The sequence below is a fragment of the Schistosoma mansoni genome, chromosome 7 (genome assembly GCF_000237925.1).
Source record: "Schistosoma mansoni strain Puerto Rico chromosome 7, complete genome".
NCBI lineage: Eukaryota > Metazoa > Platyhelminthes > Trematoda > Strigeidida > Schistosomatidae > Schistosoma > Schistosoma mansoni.
Genome location: NC_031501.1, coordinates 846905 through 867625, shown reverse-complemented (window position 1 = coordinate 867625; position 20721 = coordinate 846905). Strand labels below are relative to the sequence as shown.

At 38.3% G+C, this 20721-nt stretch overlaps 1 protein-coding gene across 1 annotated transcript; it reads right to left on the bottom strand.

Annotated features, from left to right (window-relative positions):
• Positions 1-3587: 3587 nt before the first annotated feature.
• Smp_175660 (B-cell receptor-associated protein-like protein) lies at positions 3588-20297 on the bottom strand (the record flags this gene model as incomplete). The annotated part of the gene is made up of 9 exons (XM_018798570.1): positions 20268-20297; positions 20044-20098; positions 18686-18779; positions 18531-18631; positions 14956-15112; positions 12487-12640; positions 9371-9440; positions 8505-8605; positions 3588-3605 (listed from the first exon to the last, which is right to left on the bottom strand). The coding sequence occupies exons 3-9, from the start codon at positions 18769-18771 to the stop codon at positions 3588-3590; spliced, it is 687 nt and encodes a 228-aa protein (XP_018653499.1). The 5' UTR covers positions 18772-18779; positions 20044-20098; positions 20268-20297.
• Between the last annotated feature and the right edge of the window lie 424 nt (positions 20298-20721).

Genomic DNA, 20721 nt, shown 5'->3' with positions numbered 1-20721 from the left:
AGTGATGATAGTTGAGTTGATCAAGTGTTTGTGAGATAGTGTGTGGGCATAATAATGAATTGATGTGAATGGGAACAATGTGTATAATGGTAGTGTATGTAGTTTTGGTCGGTGGGATTGATGGATGTTGTAGTGGTAGAATAAATTTTAGTAGTATTAGTGATGATAGTTGAGTTGTTCAAGTGTTATCTAATATTATGTAGACATCAATGTCAGTAACGATGACGATAAATATCATTTCTTTGTTTGTTTGGAGTTAATCGTATTGAAGTTCTCAATAAAATGACATCATAATCCTGATGGGAGATCTAAATGCTATAGTCGGATTGAGGAACACAGGATATGAAGATATAATTGGACTACATGATCTGATTGGCAGGAACGAATATGTTGAGAGATTTGCAAATACATGTGCATTCAACAAATTGGTTATAGACGGCACAATATGTTCACACAAACACATACACAAATCTATATTGATCTCAACGGACCACACCACAGAGAACCAGATTGATCATATTTGTATCAAAAACATTTTTGAAGGACAATTGAAGTTGTGAGAACCAGGAGAGGAGCTGACATAACTTCACATCACCATCTGATTGTGGCAAAGATGAAACCGAATCTAAAGAAACACTGGACAAACAGCATTACAAAGGTTCAATACAGCTTTTCTACGAGATACTAACAAACACAATGAATTCAAGATATTTCTCAACAACAGATTCCAAGCTTTACATGATCCACTGAAAGAGGGAACTACGATGGAGGACAAATGGAAAGGGATCAAAGAACTATTAACTTCAACGTGTCAGGAGGTTCTGGGACCTAAGAAGCATAATCATAAGGAATGGATCTCTATGAGAACCCTGGAATAGATTCAAGAAAGGAAGAAAATGACAGCAATTAACGAGTCGAACACGAGCAGAGGAATTCAAGACACAAGCAGAGTACGCAGAAGGAAACAAACAAGTGAAGAAGAGCATCAGAGCCGACAAGCAAATATACATGGGAGAACTAGCAACAACGGCGGAAAAAGCTGCAAGGGAAGGGAATATAGATTAACTTTATTGATACAACGAAGGAACTCTCTGGGAGATATAGCGAACCGGAGAGACCAGTCAAGGACAAAGAAGGGGAGATAATCACGGAGATTCAAGAACAGAGGGGCAGAATACTTCGAGGAACTGCTGAATAGACCAGCTCTATTGAATCCACCGGACATCGAAGCAGCACACACTGACCTTCCTATAGACGTCACTCCACCAACGATCGAAGAAGTCAAGATGGCCACCAGACAAATCAAAAGTGCGAAAGCGGCAGAACCCGATAATATACCAACTGAAGCACTGAAGTCAGACATTGAAGTAACTGCAAACATGCTTCACCTTCTATTTAAGATTTGGGAGGAGGAACAAGTGGCAACGGAATGGAAACAAGGATACCTCATCAAGATACCAAAGAAAGGAGATCTGAGCAAATGTGAGGATTACTGAAGCTTCACTTTGTCGTCAGTTCCAGGAAAAGTTTTCAATAGTGTTGCTGAACCGGATGAAAGATGCAGTAGACGCCCAACTTCGAGATCAACAGGCTGGATTCCGTAAGGATCAGTCGTGCACAGACCGAATGGCGACACTACAGATCATCGTGGAGCAATCAGTTGAGTGGAATTCGTCACTATACATCAACTTCATTGACTATGAGAAGGCGTCTGACAGTGTGGACAGAACACTATGGAAACTTCTTCGACCCTATGGAGTTCCTCAGAAGATCGTTATCATTATCCAGAACTCATACGACAGACTACAGTGCAAAGTCGTGCATGGAGGACAGCTGACAGATGTACTTTCAGTAAGGGCCGGAGTCAGACAAGGCTGTCTACTCTCCCCCTTCCTCTTTCTTCAGGTGATTGACTGGATTATGAAGACCTCGACATCTGAGGCGAAGCACGGAATACAAAGAACAGCTCATAACTAAGTAGACGATTTGGACTTCGCAGATGACCTAGCCCTCCTATCCCCTACACACGAACAAATACAAACGAAGACAACTAATGTAGCAGCAGTCTCTGCATCAATAGGCCTCAACATACACAAAGGAAAAAGCAAGATTCTCAAATACAACACCGAGAACATCAACCCAGTCACACTTGATGGAGAAACTCTTGAAGATGTAGAAACATTCATGTACCTAGAAAGCATCATTGATGAACAAGGAGGATCTGATGCAAATGTAAAGTCAAGGATTGGCAAAGCAAGGACCGCATACCTACAATTGAAGGACACATGGAACTCAAAACAACTGTCAACTAACTTCAAAGTGAGAATCTTCAATACGAACGTCAAGACAGTTCTACTGTACGAAGCTGAAACGCGGAGAACTACTACATCCATCGTCAAGATGGCTGTAGTGTCAGTTGATATGTTAAGCCCGTATACTTTATTCTAGCTTCTGGAAAAGCCAATTTACCTACCCATCATGAGTCAGGTTTTGACCTAGTTAATTATTCACATATTAACCCTGACTATTTTTATATGAACGTATGTGTGTACACTTCTCTTCCTATTCACCGTGTATGTAACTTATTTTTTATCTGACTATAAATATCGATTAACGCTTGGTTAAATTGAGTTGGCTTACCCGCCATCTCCAATGCGTGTCATTTTTGCTTCACTCTCTTCTATTCGCTTCATCCCTCTGATTTCCTGTCGAGATCAATGAGTGTACAAAATTTATGTATTCAAAATCCATTCTCGTATTTGACTTATTTAACTCCGTTATTCACGAACGCAGATTAAGTCATGTATTACATACGAGGATAGACAGGATGTATATTTTGACAACAATCATTCGTACGATCTCATTGGAGTCAGATTAAGGCCTCTACAAGTATTTATAAACAGTTGTCTACGTGAAATACTCAATATTTACTGGCCGGATACTATCAGTAACAGCATTTTATGGTAGAGGACAAACCAGCTTCCAGCTGATGAAGAAATTAGGGAAAGACGTTGGAAATGGATAGGACACACATTAAGGAAATCACCAAACTGCATCATGAGGCAAGCCTCAACTTGGAATCCGGAAAAGAGGAAGTCCAAAGAACACAATACGTCGGGAAATAGAAGCAGATATGAAAAGGATGAATAACAACTGTAAGGAACTGGAAAGGTTTGCCCAGGACAGGGTTGGATGGAGAATGCTGGTGTTCGGTCTATGCTCCTCCACGAGGGGTAACAGGCGTAAATAAGTAAGTCCCCTATATTCACAGACATATTTTGGCTTGACCTTGTGTAAATGTTATTTCCTATTTTATGGTGCAATGCGGTCTGTTTGGCTGGTATATAAACCAAGTATGTTTGAAATAAATAATTTGAATAGTGAAAACTGGTATTGGTGTTCTGGACTCAACAAACAGGGCCAGACAGAAATAGGATCAATAAGGACATCAAGCTGCTCATACCGGTCGATACGTCATTGTTATAGCACAGTATTAAGTCGTATTCTGATCAACGAGTAAATCACGTGATAAGTAGTCGGGGTTAAAGTCACAACGGTTACAAGTGAAACGCAAGTCTAGTTGCTTATTAATCAATCAATGAAAACTATCAATATGATTGATAGTTTTCATATTAATCAGTTAGTCGGTCATTTCACACGTATACATTTGAGTACTTAGTTTCAGGATATACTAAGGATTGGAGTGATTTATACTACTAGGTTGATAAAACTATTTTACGTGGAGCAGAGTTCGAACTCGAAACTTGACAGTATAAACAAAGATGGGTAGTGGCTAGCAGTGGAATCCAGGACACGCGTTTCATCCTATTTGGGACTCGTCAGCTGGATTTATCTGCATCTCAGAGTTGGTGTTCACTCTGGGACTCCAGCCCAGTACCTTTCGCTTCAAACGAAGATTCGAACAAACAATATTAATTGAATTTGACAGTATAAAGTTTAAAACTCCTGACAGTTGAGTTATTGCTTCCGTTCAAAATCTTACCACACTTTATCACTCTCATTTATTATTATTCTTCTACATGAAAGATTTTTTTCTGGTCAGCGTTTTTTTAGCGAGTTCGTTTTTCTACGGGATGGGGTCACTGACCCCATGCCCAACCCTCCTCCTTTACCTGGGTTTGGGACCGGCAGTAACTCTAGAAGAGCTACAGGCGGAGAATGCTGGTGAGCGACCTATGCTCCTCCACAAGGGGCAACAGGCGTAAATAAGTAAGTAATTACATGGAAGAATATCGTTAATCTCAGAATAAATTCATTTCAACATTATTACATCTACATCTATATATAGAGCAATAAACTCATGTGTTGAGAGAGAAAAAGAAGTTACAAAAGCGAACTGTTTTCAAAACCATAAGCAATAGATACGTTGAATATCTGAAAGGTATAACATGCAAAAATAAACACATAGAACGATGTAAATTCTTGTTTCATTGATACCGGATAAGGATCAACAATGATTAGTGTCAAAATATTGTTTTTTATATGTTGAGAGAGAGAAAGTGTGTGTGTGTGTGTGTGTGATCACAGATCTAATCAGCCTTCTTGTTTGTTGAACCACCACTTTCTAACATCTGAAGACGATACTAAAAAAACAAGAACAAAGAATTTATCATTTAAAATAACTAATTCTAATTTTTATTATGAGAAGGGGTTTTGTGGAGATTTAGTATTTTCATAGTTGAAAGCGTGAGTCAATTGAAGATAGATCACCATGGAAAACCTGGAAGCACTGGATGGCCGTTTCGTCCTATTATGGGACTCCTTGCTTTCAACTATGAAAGTACTAAATCTCCACAAAACCACTTCTCATAATAATAATAATAATCATATGCTCACTAGTGACTGAATTCGAGAGGTAAATCCATGAGTTCTACTGAGAAGCAGTGACCAGTGGGATATGAACTCACTGAAGACAATCAGTGAACGGTTGATCAACTTCGTGGATTGGTTGGAGTTAGACATAAACACCATGGGATGCCGGCTCAGTGGTCAATCGGTTAAGTGCTCTGGCACGAGACTGGTAGGTCCTGGGTTTGAATCTCGCGAGGCGAGGTTGTGGATACGCACTGCTGAGGAGTCCCATAATAGGACGAAACGGTCGTCCAGTGCTTCCAGGTTTTCCCTGGTGGTCTAGCTTCAATTGACTCACGCTTTCAACTACTAAAATTATTTTGTTGACTACCATCAATATATATATATACAATATTAATACTGTGCTATAACAATGACGTATCGACCGGTATGAGCAGCCTAGTATCCTTATTGATCCCCTTTCTGTCTAGCCCTGACTGTTGAGTCCAGAACACCAATATCAGTTTCCACTATGCAAATCATTTATTTCAAACATACTTGGTTTATATATAGATATTCATTGAATGAGTAGTTGACGAATATCATATTTGTTTAGTCTTTTTAATAATGATCGAATTCTATCGATCATTTGGGTTGTACTTAACTAGTTTACTTAGTGATTAATTAAGTACAAATCTTTATACAACAATTATAAGGAGTGAAATAAAATAAAACTGCAATATGAAGAAGCTACACACATTGTAATCTAGTTTAAACAATTTATGATAGCGAATTCAACAATTGAATCATCATTTAGTGTATTTTTATTTATTTATTTACAACACATAAATATTGGTACAAGGGGGCACCAGATGCATATGCGCCACACAAATCTCATTTGATTTGTGTGAGGGCTGTGATACTGCCCAGGTGCCCAAACCGAACCAGGTGGCTTTCTTAGGGGGCTACAACCGGAGCTTTTGACCTAAAGGTCTAACCCACAAGGCAGTGGAGCATCGTAAGAAGATGCAGTCCCGTGGTAGCCGGTGACCGACGATTGATTCATACACCATTTGTCCCCTCAGGATCCTGGAGCACCATTGGTTTGGAATCAGGGTTTTCCAACTCTCTTAGGTCGACCCTCCGTGTTCACCAACCCGGTTAAAGCGTCGGGCATTTGCTTTTCGTCCTCTCAATTTCGTAAACAAAACCCCCGCCACGGGAAGGCAGTGAGTAAAACTTCCCTTGTTGAGGCTGTATACGCGTGGCCACGTGAGAGCATTTCGAGAGGGAGAACGAACTCTTCCTACTCTCGGCCGTACCAGGGCATTTGGGGGTATCATTTAGTGTAACCTGAATATATAAGAAAATAAACCTTTGGAACCAGGAACTAAACTACAAGCAAACTAATATGATCTATTTATTCATTTACTTATTTCAGGTATATGTAAATTGTGGCACCAGAATAGTATACTAATAATACAAAGAAAGAGGTAACATTCTAAGGAAAAAAAAAGATGAAGAACGAGTCATGTATTTGGTCAATAATATTTAATCATAAATAAAATTGAATTTCTGAAAAAGTTACTGTTATATCCTGGTGAAGACATAAGTACGGATAACTTCCGGGATCTATTAATGGACGATTATTCTACAAATATTCTTATTGTATAACTATTGAGTAATTAGATTGTCTATATCTATATTCATCCTATTATAAGCTTCATTTCGACCTATGGATTATTATTATACGATTTACTGTCCCTAAATTATATTCAGTTTATTGATTATTGTATCCCACGTTCACAGCCACATTGGGCTTGATCTTGTACAAATATTATTTTCGATTTTATGGTGTGATGTGGTCTGTCTGGTATGTAAACCAAGTATGTTTGAAATAAATGACTTGCATAGCAGAAGCTGTCATTGGTGTTCTGGGCTCAATTGGAAAGGCTAGGTGGATAAAGGACCATTAAGGGCGCCAGACTGCTCATACTGGTCGAACGTCATTGATTTGGTACAGTGTTAATATTAGACAAGTCGTATTTTGATTACTGGATGAATCACGTGATAAAAGCCGGACATAATATCATAACGAATTGGCAACGGCCTTCTTTTATAAAGTCATAACAGTTACAATCAAAATAGTTTTCTTTCTGCGAATACAATCTATCTTATGTTCACGAAGAATATAACAGAAAACTACGACTTTTATTCTGAGCTACCTCAGATGACGTCATTTGCTGCCAAGTCGCACAATATCTAAAGGTCCCAACTTAAGAGTCATAAGAGATCACAAACCGTATCTGTAAAACAGAGCTATCCTTCATACTATTATATCAGATCCTAAACTGACCACCTATTAACATACATTTCAAACCCTAATATGCTTTGATATTGTATTGAACGAGAACACAGGCGGGGACAATTAAATGCATTTCAACACAAAATTACTGAATCTTTTGGTAAAATCTGAGAAGCATTCAGTAAACAATTCATTTGCAAAAGGTCAATCAATCGTCTCAGACTGCATTTTTTCTTCGCTTTCACACCAATCATCCACTGTTTTCGTTCTCTTCTCTTCAATCTTCTTGACCTCCTGCCATCAGGCATTTAGTTACAATTGAAGATACATACTACATATAACCGTCAACATCAGTAACACACACCACAATGCGACCTCCATATTCTCTCATATAGCCACTCCCCTGTAAGTCCTACTCACTGCCTTCCCGCAAACCGGTTGCTGTTCACGAAGTCAAGAGGACGAAAAGCAAATGTCTGGATTTAAACTAGATTAGTCGATACAGAGGATCTACCTACCTACCTACCTACCTAGGGTAGTTGGAAAAATCTGATTCCAAACTAATAGTGTACATGGGCTTCAAGATCCTGACGAAACAAATGGAGTATGAACCTAATATTGATCACGAGCTACCATGTGATCGCACCTCTTAATATTTCCACACTGTCTTGTAGAGTAGGCTTCTTGGACAAAGGTTTATGGAATGGCCTCTAGAAAAACCAACTGCTTCAGTTTAGTCAACCGGACAGTATTCCGGCCCTTATACAAATTGAGCGACTTTTGTGGCGCATATATATTTTGATGCCCCTTTGTATCAATGTTTATGCATTTAAATAAATAATAATTAAAATAATACACGGTAATTTTATATAGTTGAGATCATGAGTCAATTGAAGCTAGTCAGTCAGTCAGTCACAACGTAGAACTTCGTACGTACGTACATCAGTTCGAGTTGCCATACCACATTAGCACAGAGATGCAGTTGTCGATTCAAATCCCATAGTGGTAGAAGTAGTAGGAGTATAATCAGAAATCCAAAAGATTAGGGTTTAAAGAAATTAAAGCTAGACCACCATGGAAGCACTGGACAGCAGTTTCGTCCTATTGTGGAACTTCTCAGCAGTGCGCATCCACGATTCCGCCTCGCGCAGTGTTGAGGAGTCCCACAATGGGACGAAACTGCTGTCCAGTGCTTCCATGGTGGTCTAGCTTCAACTGACTCATGATCTCATGAAATCCCCTTCTGATAGCACACAGTATTTAGTGAAATATATTTAAACCATCCCTATTACCACAGGTCAAAGTATTTCAATTAAATATTTTAAAAAGCTGTTGATTACTTTGTTGTAGAATCATTACAAAACATGAATATCTCTTTGTAACTTACTTGTAGTTTTTGGCATTCTTGTGTGACACGATCGTATTCAGTATTAGTTTGAAGAGTTTGTTTCTTTAAAGTTTCTAAATCTTGTTTAGTTCTTTGATGAGCTAATATATATAGATATATAGATACAAGATTAAGTGAAAGAAAACATTCAACTCTAATTAATAATTAACTCAAAAGGATAAAGTATTATTTACAAAATGGTTTCCCACCTAATACCATGCTCTTACATGGCCACGTGTATATAACCTCTGCCAGCTAAGTCCTACTCACTGCCTTCTTGTGGCATGGGTGTTGTTTATGAAAATGAGAGGACGAAAAGCGAATGTCCGGCGCTTTAATCGGGTTGGTGGACACGGAAAGTCCACCTAGGAGAGTTGGAAAACCCTGATTCAAAACCAATGGTCACATGGGCTGGCTCCAGCATCCTGTGGGAGCAAATGGCGTATGAACGAATTCTTGGTCACCGGCTACCATGTGACTGCATCTCCTTACGATGCTCCACTGCCTTGTGGGTTAGACCTTTAGGTCAAAGGCTCGGAGTGTAGCCCCCTAAGCAAACTACCTGGTTCGGTTTGGGCACCCGGGCAGTATGACAGTTGGCACGAGAAATAGCCACAAGGTTTCCTGGAGACTGTCTGCAACTACCTACCACATTATCCGTTTGGAGTTCCCCCGATTACTGTGATTAATTGTAAGAAATATTGGATGATACGACTCAGAATCAGTCGATAATGTACAGATACATTTAGGTCTTCATTTATCCCTAGACCTTAGAGTTTCCAAACTGTGTTTATTATCTTCTTATTTTGCAAAATAATACAAAATACACAACATATGTGACCATACAGTTCAAGATCAGAACTAACCTTTTTCTTCAGATTCAAATTTCCTAGTTAATTTCGCCAATTCATCTTTCAATGCTTCTACAGTATCAGGCTAATGAACAAGAAAGGGAAGAATTTCACAGATTATAGAAAGCTATATTTAAATTATATGTAAAGAAATACATATATTTTGTGATTTGAAAAACACTTTAAACAAACAGGGGGTTCAAAACTTTAATTTCATATACGACGTTTTGTAGTTTTTACTAGAACTGCTAGTTGCTTAGCACTAACAGTTAAACTCGCCCAGAATAGATCATAACTAGAGTCCAACAACCTCACCACAATTCACACCGAAGCACACAGTGAAGCAAAGAAAGCTAGCTCCCGATTGAACCGACATGAATTTGATCTTGGCCCCTAGAATCGTTCCTCCTCTCAAAAATACGGGTCCAATTTGCTAGCTTCTTTTGCCGACACCTCGATTTTCAAAGGCTGTATACCTTAAATAGCTGCTGTAGATATGAGTATGGGATGCCAGGAAAATTAAATTGCCTCTCCTTTTATTGCTTATGGTCTACAATAAGGTTTTGGATACTATAAAGGTGATGCTTTATGCAAACTACTCCATGTCTCTGGACAAGCCCATTTTAAGGAGTGGGTAGATTGCTGGCAGAGAAAAAAAGACTCTTCCTAGAACTCTTACCGATGTCTTTGAGGTCGATCGCGCGACCGCACCGGGCTCATTTAGAATCAAATACCCAAAATACACCAATCTTTGTGGTCAAGGTCGGGAATATTAACTCGATTTCCTTTCGGTACAGGGGGCTACAATGTAACAGTGCTTTGCAAATCCCGCAAGTGAATAATGTCAGAAACCCCGCCTCAGTTCTGATTTATTTAAGCACATAAACATTGATACAAAGGGGCATCAAAATATATATGCGCCACAAAAGTCGCTCAATTTGTATAAGGGCCGGAATACTGTCCGGTTGACTAAACTGAAGCAGTTGGTTTTTCTAGAGGCCATTCCATAAACCTTTGTCCAAGAAGCCTACTCTACAAGACAGTGTGGAAATATTAAGAGGTGCGATCACATGGTAGCTCGTGATCAATATTAGGTTCATACTCCATTTGTTTCGTCAGGATCTTGAAGCCCATGTACACTATTAGTTTGGAATCAGATTTTTCCAACTACCCTAGGTAGGTAGGTAGGTAGGTAGATCCTCTGTATCAACTAATCTAGTTTAAATCCAGACATTTGCTTTTCGTCCTCTTGACTTCGTGAACAGCAACCGGTTTGCGGGAAGGCAATGAGTACGACTTACTAGGAAGTGACTATATACGTGTGGCCATATGAGAGAATATGGAGTGGGAGAGTGGACTCTTTCTACTCTCGACTGTATCGGAGCATTTGGAAGCATTCTATAATCTTAACAATAACAACTGTGAAGTACAAAGTAATTAATGTATAACTAACTAGATTACTTGGTTAAATCAATAAGACACAAAAAAATTTGTGTGGCAAGTTTGTGAAGATGGTGGAATTGCACAGCTTATATCATGAATTGACTGCAGCGAGACGACCAATGAAAATCAGTAGGCATTTCATACTAGTATGGAGTTTCACAGAAGTATCGAAGTGCGACCTCACCGAGAATCATATTCAGAACTGGTAGGTCTGATCATGAAACTGCCTCATTGTCCTTCCAGAAAACACTACTAATACAAAATTCAGATGGAAATTTTCCATATATAACTAACAGTTTGTTGTCAACCTTCGATTTGATTGGTTGTTTTCGACACTTGTTTTATTATTTTAGTAAAGTTGGATAGTGTTTAGCAATGGAATCCATGATGAGTGTTTGTTTTATCTAGGACTCACTTGCATGCCAAAAATGGATTGGTCAATTAGTCCTTAATATCATAAGAGGAAGATAAAAATATTTACAAATCGAATTCATACTCATTGCATAATCCAGTGGCTATTTGGATTCGGTACCTGTACCTCTGTGGATAACGGTTTGGTACTGGGGGCAAATGGTATTGAGTTCAAATTTCAGTGTGAAGATCAATACTGGAATGTAGCTACATCAGGCTGATGAATCCTAAGAAGGACGAAACGCATTTTCTGGATTCTACTGTTACTTATCACTAAGCTGTTTATAGACACCTTTAAATTAATCGTAATATTGAAGCGACTCGCTTAGGGTGCACACATACCAAAAAAAGAGACTGATCATTGACAGTCCTTAATAATATCAATAAGATATTATTTGTCCTATCAATATCCTATCAAGTAGCTTCCCACTTGACGTGATCCTTGACCTTATTTAAGATTTTTCTAATTAATCAATAGTTTGAATAGATTTCCATAGGTTTATTAAACACTGGTTGACCTGAATACCAAGCTTCTAAAAGTGTTGTCAAGACCGGAAAATCGATCGAATGGATGTTCAGGTGATAACGAGACGAGTGTAAACAACAAGCAGTCAAGGTCAAGGGCATTAGAATAAGCTGTTATGCATATTTAAAGAGATTAAAATACATTACTATGACACATTTGGAATTTTCTGCTATCAGCTTCCAGTTTCAATTATCCGACTATCTAATCTCACATCTAAATGATCGTTAATGTTGTTGATTGTATCCATTGCTAAATGTAAGTGCATCTTATGTGCTCACTAGTCTGCCAGCTTACTTTTTCTCTTTCAAATCCTTCCAAATATTTTGCTCGCTACACTTCCCCTGTAGGTCAGATGTGATCTTAATAATAAATCTGATCAATCAAACATTGGCTAAAAGATAGGAACACATCGTTAGTTAAGATGTGGTTACATCTTTTTAGATGGGGACATACTATTGATTAGAAGTGTGGCTTTATCTTCTAAGGAACAAATGTGCACATATATTCTCGATCCTATTTTGTCAATAAAACTTTCTTCTCATCCGATTAGTTGGTCTAGACTTGAGTATAGAAAGCTTGTGTACATCAGTATAAGTACTCGGAAAGCCACACAACATAATAATAAAGGCTGAAAGTTACACATTGCTATCAGAACCTTGCGCTAATAATGTTATCTATAATGCCAATGAGAAACATTTATAGTCCAACCAACCAGCTTATGTAACATTTCGATGATAATAAATAAACTTACATATATATCTTCCGTATCACTATCAGTGACTTTTGATTGATCTAACAAACGTTGTGCTGCTGCTGTTGCACTTTGAGCTTGTTTAATACTCGCCTCTTCGGAAGCTGACATTTTGGCATGTTCCGAAAGTAAACTGACAAGACGATGTAGTACACTTGAAATATGAAAATCAGTTACAATCAGATATAATGAAGGTTTAGAAAAGAAATAATATGAAACAAAGTCATCTTCTTATAGGTATTACTGTATTTCAAACAATGGTGCCTAGAATTTGAATAAAGAATACGCGTTTCATCCTGTTTAGGACTCATTAGATGGATGTAACCACCGAGATTGGAACACAGTACCTTTCACTTCAAGACACTAATCAACTGCAATCCATAGAATCAACAAGAACATTCGAACAAACATTACAAATGATTTAAAATTCACCTAGTTGCACAACTCAGTGGCTATTCACATTCAGTTTAGAAGTGGTTATCTGGAATCAGTAGCTCAGTAGATAAGGTATTGGAGACTTGAGGCTAAAGGTACTGGGTTAGAGTCCCCGTGTGAACACCAAGACTGATACAAGTAAATCCATCTGACGAGTCCCGGAGCAGGATGAGACATGCATTTTAGATTCCACGGTTAGTCATATACTATATCCACTAATTGTATAAACTGTTTGAAAAAAAAACGACATATTTTACGTGACAATTACAGAAAAACATTGGTTGAAGTTGGAGGTGAGATGGGAAATTCTTCAGTTTTTTTTTCTATAATATTCACAATTCTAAGAAATTATCCTACCTCCATCGACTTTTATCAATCAACTTCTAAGACATCGTTAATCTTGACTAATTCTTCTCTTGATGTAACTTTCTGTGTATCAAATTCCTAAGCTAAAATCACATCAGATGGTAAAAGAAAAATCAAATTTTAATTAACTCATCCACCAGGTACTTGAGTATGAGTCTCCTCTTAAGTGTGAGAGCTAGTGATACTACTCGATTGCCGGAATCGAAGTAGGTGGAGCGAGATCTGGATCTGAGACCTAATGGCTGAAACTCGAACATCTTTCGGTAGAACAAGTCTTTTAGAGCCTACAAGTTGCAATCAATAGGAGATTAGGTTGAAACTAAGAATTGTAGTAATGAAGTGATAAAAATAATTCTGTTACACTGACCATCATATATTAAAAACAAACGGAGGTAGAAGCACAATGGTTATGACAAAACAAAAGCACAATTAGTAGACTACAGACGAATAACGCATCGCTAGTGAGTTGGCTTTTATAATAAAGGTGCCTAAATTATTTATTTATTTATTTATTTGAACACATAAATATTGGTAGAAAGGGGCACCAGATATGTATGTGCTACACAGTAACAATAAGAATGTGAAGATATGAATAATGTAAGGTGCGTATAAGAAAAAGGGGAACAATAACGAACAGAAATTAGTATATGATAGTGAAATAATAATAATGATGGGACAAGCAGTTCAGTTAGCAAAGGTAAAACCAGAAAGAATTCTTCCAGTTAAAGAAGATATGTTCATTTATTATGAAGAAAGCAAAATCAAAGTAAAATAGGACCGCCACCGGTTTCTATTCCGAGCCATATTTGATAACGTCTCTAGCCACTGTGTAGCACCATTTCTAGGACCCCAATCAGGGAACTGGGAAGGACCAACAGAAGCCAGCCCTTTGTAGCTTTCTTTCATACCACGACACCATGTCATACACTGACCACCTTTCCGCTTTCTCCAACCAGTCCCAGCGTCGGTAAATAATGCACGACGTGGAATTCTCTGGGACGACACTCGTAGAACATATCCAAGGGATCCAATCGATTAGTGCTGTCTCAGCCCTAGCGCTTAATGAGACAACAACGCCAGCAAAACCAGACGAAAATGCCACAGGGCCCCCTGATAAACGCACGTAAAACAAGCTTTTCAAAGTGGCAGATAGAGAGCGAATTTGTAGTACTTCACTAGAGTCTTGAATACGGGTCTCGGATAGACAACAGACGTCGATATTGACTTTTTAAAGACATAGCCAGCCCCAACTGTTGTCCGATCTGCATTAGTGTGCGAACGTTGAAGGAAGCCAGTTTGAATGGTGTACGTGGTTTCAGAAAGAGTGTTTCAGCATTCGTATTCGGTGGTAACATTCAACTTTCGATCAGTCAGTGACTGGAGATCGTTTAGGTAGGACAAGGTTTCCACCATGGGCGAGCTGTTGTATAAGTCAGAAAATAAGAATACACAATACAAAAGATCTTGTCAGAAGGCACAATTCATGATCACCTAGATGAAGACTGATCTTAGTAAGCTGTATTCCAGTACCCGATATTCCGACTACAATCTAATCACTGGTATCATTAAAAGTTTGACTAAAAATGTTCGATGGCAATTAATTTATACATTAAAAGTTCGCCTTTGGAAAAGGTCAAAGTAAAATTAAGTGAAAAAAAGCTAACTTACAACCACACGAATAATGAAAATCCAGTGATATAAAAATTACGTTGAGCACGGAACATACGCATCAAGTAAAGAGATTCTGTTTCTGGACGCATTTCATGAGGATGATCTTTAATTGAATTATAGGCTTGTCTCAGTACCCATACATTACGAAGTGCTTCTATGAACAAAATTTCAAAAAAATCGATAACACTTATAAGATGGTATTATGTACACAAATTACAAACAAAATATTCAAAACAAAACAATCACTATACACCCTTGAATAGGAGGATTATAACTAACAGTCAAATTCGAGACTTGTTGACTGAATTTACCTTCATTCTGAAGCTGATATTCAGGATACTTAGATCTAAATACATCTAAACGATGAGTCCCAAATAGGACGAAGCGTGTCACCTAGCTATAATCTATGTATTCTAAATAACTGGAGAACAAATGGCTATATTAACGCAACAGAGACAAGATACATATATCCTAACAAAGATTGATCAAAAATCAATCTCGAATAACAGCAATGGGATAATACAAACTCTTAGTAATAATGATATAAACATACAATTGAATATAACATCATTCTCTTAGTTAACCATTTCATTTTTCGATTTCCCTCAAATGCCCTGGTACGGTCAAGAGTGAGGAGAGACCGATCTCCCTCTCGAAATGCTCTCACATGGCCACACGTATACAGCCTCTGTCAGGAAAGTTCTACTCATTGCCTTCTCGCAGTGTTGTTTACACAATTAAGAGGACGAAAAGCCAATGTCTGGCGCTTTAACCGGGTTGGTGGATACGAAAGTCCATCTAGAGGAGTTGGAAAACCCTGATTCAAAACCAATGGTGAACATGGACTGGCTCCAGTATCCTGAGGGAACAAATGGCGTATGAATCAATTGTTGGTCACCGGCTACCATGGGACTGCATCTCCTCACGATGCTCCACTGCCTTGTGGATCAGATCTTTAGGTCAAAGGCTTAGGGTGTGGCCCCCTAAGAAAACCACCTGCCTCAGTTTGGGCACCTGGGCAGTATCACAGCCCTCACACAAATCAAATGAGATTTGTGTGGCGCATATGTATCTGGTGCCTCTTTGTACCAATATTTATGTGTTTAAATAAATAAATAATAAATCATTTCTCGATTACAATACTTCTTAATATCCCATACTATATACCGAAAAACTATAACTGTACATTGAATTGACTAGGTACTTATTAAGTTACGAAGTCGTAGAAAGGTTTGTTCAGTTTTTGTTTTAATTTTGATTTCATACAACAACGTCATTTCGAATATGATATTTCATCATATTAATTTAACATATTTCCTTAGCATTTTTGGAACCGTTAGGTGTCTTGTACTAGTTATCAATTCATTCGATATTTAGGTATAATAAGTTGTAAATTACTTGAGATGAGGGTCAATGTAGAAGCCTGATATGTATGGATTGACCCAATTCGCTATATGAAATTAACGCAAAGAGTTGAAAATAACGAAATCAGTAAAAATGGCATGAAGATAACCTATTATCAATGCTTCATCAGTCAATCAGCCATTCATATGCAACGTAGAACCTGGAACGCACGTCCATCAGTACAAATTGTGATACTGCATTATTTTATTTTTATTTAAACACATAAATATTGGTACAAAGAGGCACCAGATACATATGCGCCACACAAATCTCATTTGATTTGTGTGAGGGCTGTGATACTGCCCAGGTGCCCAAACTGAGGCAGGTGGTTTTCTTAGGGGGCCACACCCTAAGCCTTTGACCTGAAGATCTGATCCACAAGGCAGTGGAGCATCGTGAGGAGATGCAGTCCCATGGTAGCCGGTGACCAACAATTGATTCATACGCCATTTGTTCCCTCAGGATACTGGAGCCAGTCCATGTTCACCATTGGTTTTGAATCAGGGTTTTCCAACTCCTCTAGATGGACTTTCGTGTCCACCAATCCGGTTGAAGCTCCAGATATTCGCTTTTCGTCCTCTCATTTTCATAAACAACGCCCCCGCTCCGAGAAGGCAATGAGTAGAACTTTCCTGGCAGAGGCTGTATACGCGTGGCCATGTGAGAGCATTTCGAGAGGGAGAGCGGACTCTCCCCACTCTCAGCCGTACCAGGGCATTTTGGGGCAATAGGTGTATTTAGACTATATATAAAGGTAAGACTGTCATGAATAAACCATTAACAAGTGTTAGAGGGAGATTAGTACTTTGTGATAAAACGCACTTTCTGTAGTTGAACTGTTGAGGGAAAGGAGAATCCAAAATAACGTAACTTCTACGTCTGGTATTTAACAAGACATAACTAAGCAAAGTGTTCAAGGACTTAACAGATTTACAACTCTGGAATTTATCTTATTCAACTAATTACCTAGGCTGCCAAATGATTTGATACTAGAGAAACAAAACAAAATATTTCAGGTATGGGAAATCAACCCCAGTTAAACAAAGAGGAGTAACAGATGACACTCCGAAAGTATCATCAAGAATTCCTAGACACTGATTCTTATTTGCCCCATGGGATAACTTCAATTTATATGAGTCCTCCAATAGTAATTTGCATTTAAATGCCAATAAAACCTATGATATACATTTTACAAATTTCCGATCGGATTATTAAGAATAAATCTTACGGCCTTCTCTTAGAAGATTCGCCTGTCAACTCTTTATCTCAAATATCAACCTGAGTAACCAACTAACAATAGTTTCACAGTTATCTCTAACCAAGCATGATATAAGTAATGACATCCGTAACATCAATCCACGAGCTGAGATGTAGCCTTACTTACGCCTGTTACCCCCGATGGAGCATAGGCCACCAACCAGCACTCTCCAACCCACTCTGTTCTGGGTCTTCCTTTCTAGTTCCATCCAGTTCTTGTTCATTCTCCCCATATCTGTCTCCATTTCTCGGCGTAATGTGTTCTTTGGTCTTCCTCTTCTCCTTTGCCCTTGAGGATTCCAGGTGACGGGTTGTCTTGTGACGCAGTTGGCTGCTTTCTTGAATGTGTGTCCTATCCACTTCCTGATTTCTTCCTCCTCTGGATTCTGGTTCGTTCTCTCCCACAGTAGGTTGTTGCTGATAATGTATGGCCAACGGATCCGAAGTATTTTGCGTATACAACTGTTAATAAACACTTGTATCTTCTGAATGATGGCTTTCGTAGTTCTCCAAGTTTCCGCCTCATACAATCGAACTGTCTTAACATTTGTATTGAAAATTCTGACTTTGCTGTTGGTTAGCAGTTGTTTTGAGTTCCTAATGTTCTTTAATCGTAAATATGCTGCTCTTGCTTTGCCGATCCGCGCCTTTACATCTGCGTCAGATCCACCGTGCTCATCAATGATGCTGCCCAGGTATGTGAAGGTTTTTACATGCTCCAAAGTTTTTCCGTTACGTGTGATTTGATTGGTGCATGTTGTGTTGTATTGGGGAATCTGAGATACAGTCTCAAGATGATAAAATACATTCCTGAGACCATCGGTTGTTTATCATGTACATTTAGTCGATAAGCTTTGACAATATTTACAGCTTTTTGTGAAAAATGAAACAAAAACATATGTTTTACTTACCAGCTAACACGCATACCAACATTACGAGAAATAAACGAAAATAGAATGATGATTTTTCTGAAATCTTCTGGATTATGCTGAATTTGAAGAATTTGCTCCATCTATTTCAAAACAAAATGATAACTAACTAGACTTGGAATGTATGTAGATCTTACGTTTGTGATGAGAAGAATGGAAGAATCATCAGCAGAACAACGAACATTTCACTATACAAGAACGCTACAACTATATGCCACAACATTTTTAATTCTTTTAAAAAAGAGAAAAGTGGAGAAAAAGCAAAACAATAATATTACATGACACAGTAAGTGTAACATATGGATTTAAAAAACGTCAGGTAATTTTATAATGATTTCTTTATGAAATGTTCATTTCTATAGCGTTTAAGTGATGTGTAACAAATAATAATGTTTACAGCGTATGTAGACAAACAAACAAGACAAATATCTTTGAGAATAAAAAATAAAATATAACACAAGTAAATTGAGCCCAGAACAGAAATGCAAGACAGCAGTATTGATAATTTCATCACTATTCTCGATTCAAGACAACCTGTAAAATAAAACGCACCGAGTATGGAATTGAGCTTGTTACAACGAATTACTTAGCAAAAACATCAGAGTGTAGTAAAATAGACCATACACTGGATTTCTTTGGGTAAATATGGCGTTCCCATTAGAATTAATCGGTAATCCAAGTCCTCGGCCGTATCAGAGTAAAAGAAAAAGCACACAAACATATTCTTACTTTGATGTCAACACATTCGAACAACTCATATATTCGGAAACATCACAAAATGCACGGTACTCTTTGTTTGATTCCTTTGAATGCTCCACATGTAATGCATAAATACATATTAAGATGCCAACTATGCAAGAGGAAGACATCAGTTTCGATGTTTCGGCAAACATTTCCTGAGCTTCTTCTACAGGAAAGCAGAAAGATAAACTGTTACCAGAATATCTATACAAGCATTTTTATTAAAACACTTGTTTGAGGCTGGCACTATTAGGATTAGCTACAGCGTTTCAGACTACAGAAGATAGAGATGACAGCTTGCACCAACTATGATCAGACAACTGTTGCCAGCGAGAACCACAGACCACCGTAAAGAGATGTCCTTAGGCCTGATGATCACAGACTAACTAAATGACGGATGTGTATCCTAACCAGTCATCGACTGAGAAGATTGACAGATCACTACTTCTAGAGAATATGTCTGGAAATCGGTCGTACCCTAGTAGAAGCACATGTTGAAGTGGGCATTAATGAGTCCAAAATACTTACAACGGGAAAACTTGAAAGAACTCAGCAAACGGATGGAAATATCAAAAGTGTCTGAGGAAGGACTGTCTTAGCAGCTAGTTGGCTACAAATAGGCTTTTCGTTTCAAGTCAGGTCCACAGGACCTCTAGTCCGCTACAAAAACTTTAGTGACGTATGTTAACAGCTTAGAAAGAAATACTAGTAAAAGCTAATGAACCAGTAAATTGTTATGCGCTTGGAAACTCACTTAGGTGAACAGTGAACAAATTCTACGATATGGTAGTCACCAGTGGTAAGTATGCCTACAACAAATAGAAAAGGTAGATGTGATAGTTACAACACCAAACAACCCATTTTTTTACAAAAAGAGGGATTTTTTAAATTTTAAGAACCAAATAATAATAGATACTAGCGAAGTATATCTTAAACAACAAGAAACAAATATGGTAAGTCCTACTGCACTTTGCTTACAAACGTGCGAAAACGCTATTGGCCAGTCTCTTCCGAAGCGTCGAGATTCTTATAAGTGGCGCTGGTATTTAAATGGTTCAAATGGTTGAGGACGGAATAGAAGAAGCTTTCGCTTAACGGGCTTCCGTGTCTAGTAGTAGTGGATCACCAATACCTCCAGGCAAAAACCTAGGTATAATAACGATAATAGAGGAAAAAAATAATTTAGTAAATCATAATAATATGTTATCCTTAGTCCTTCAGAATAAGTCAAGTTTCCTCTTAAAGGACTCCTGGGAGGTCGCTTGGACTAGCTCAGTCGGCAGCGAATTCCAGCACTTGACAACTCTAACGGAGTAGAAGTTGTGTCTGCAGTCTGTTCTGCTATGTAGGGTCTCCAATTTCTGGGTGTTACCTCTTAGATTAGTGTTGTGACTAAGCTTAAGAAGATGTTTAAGGGGATGACCAGAAGTGT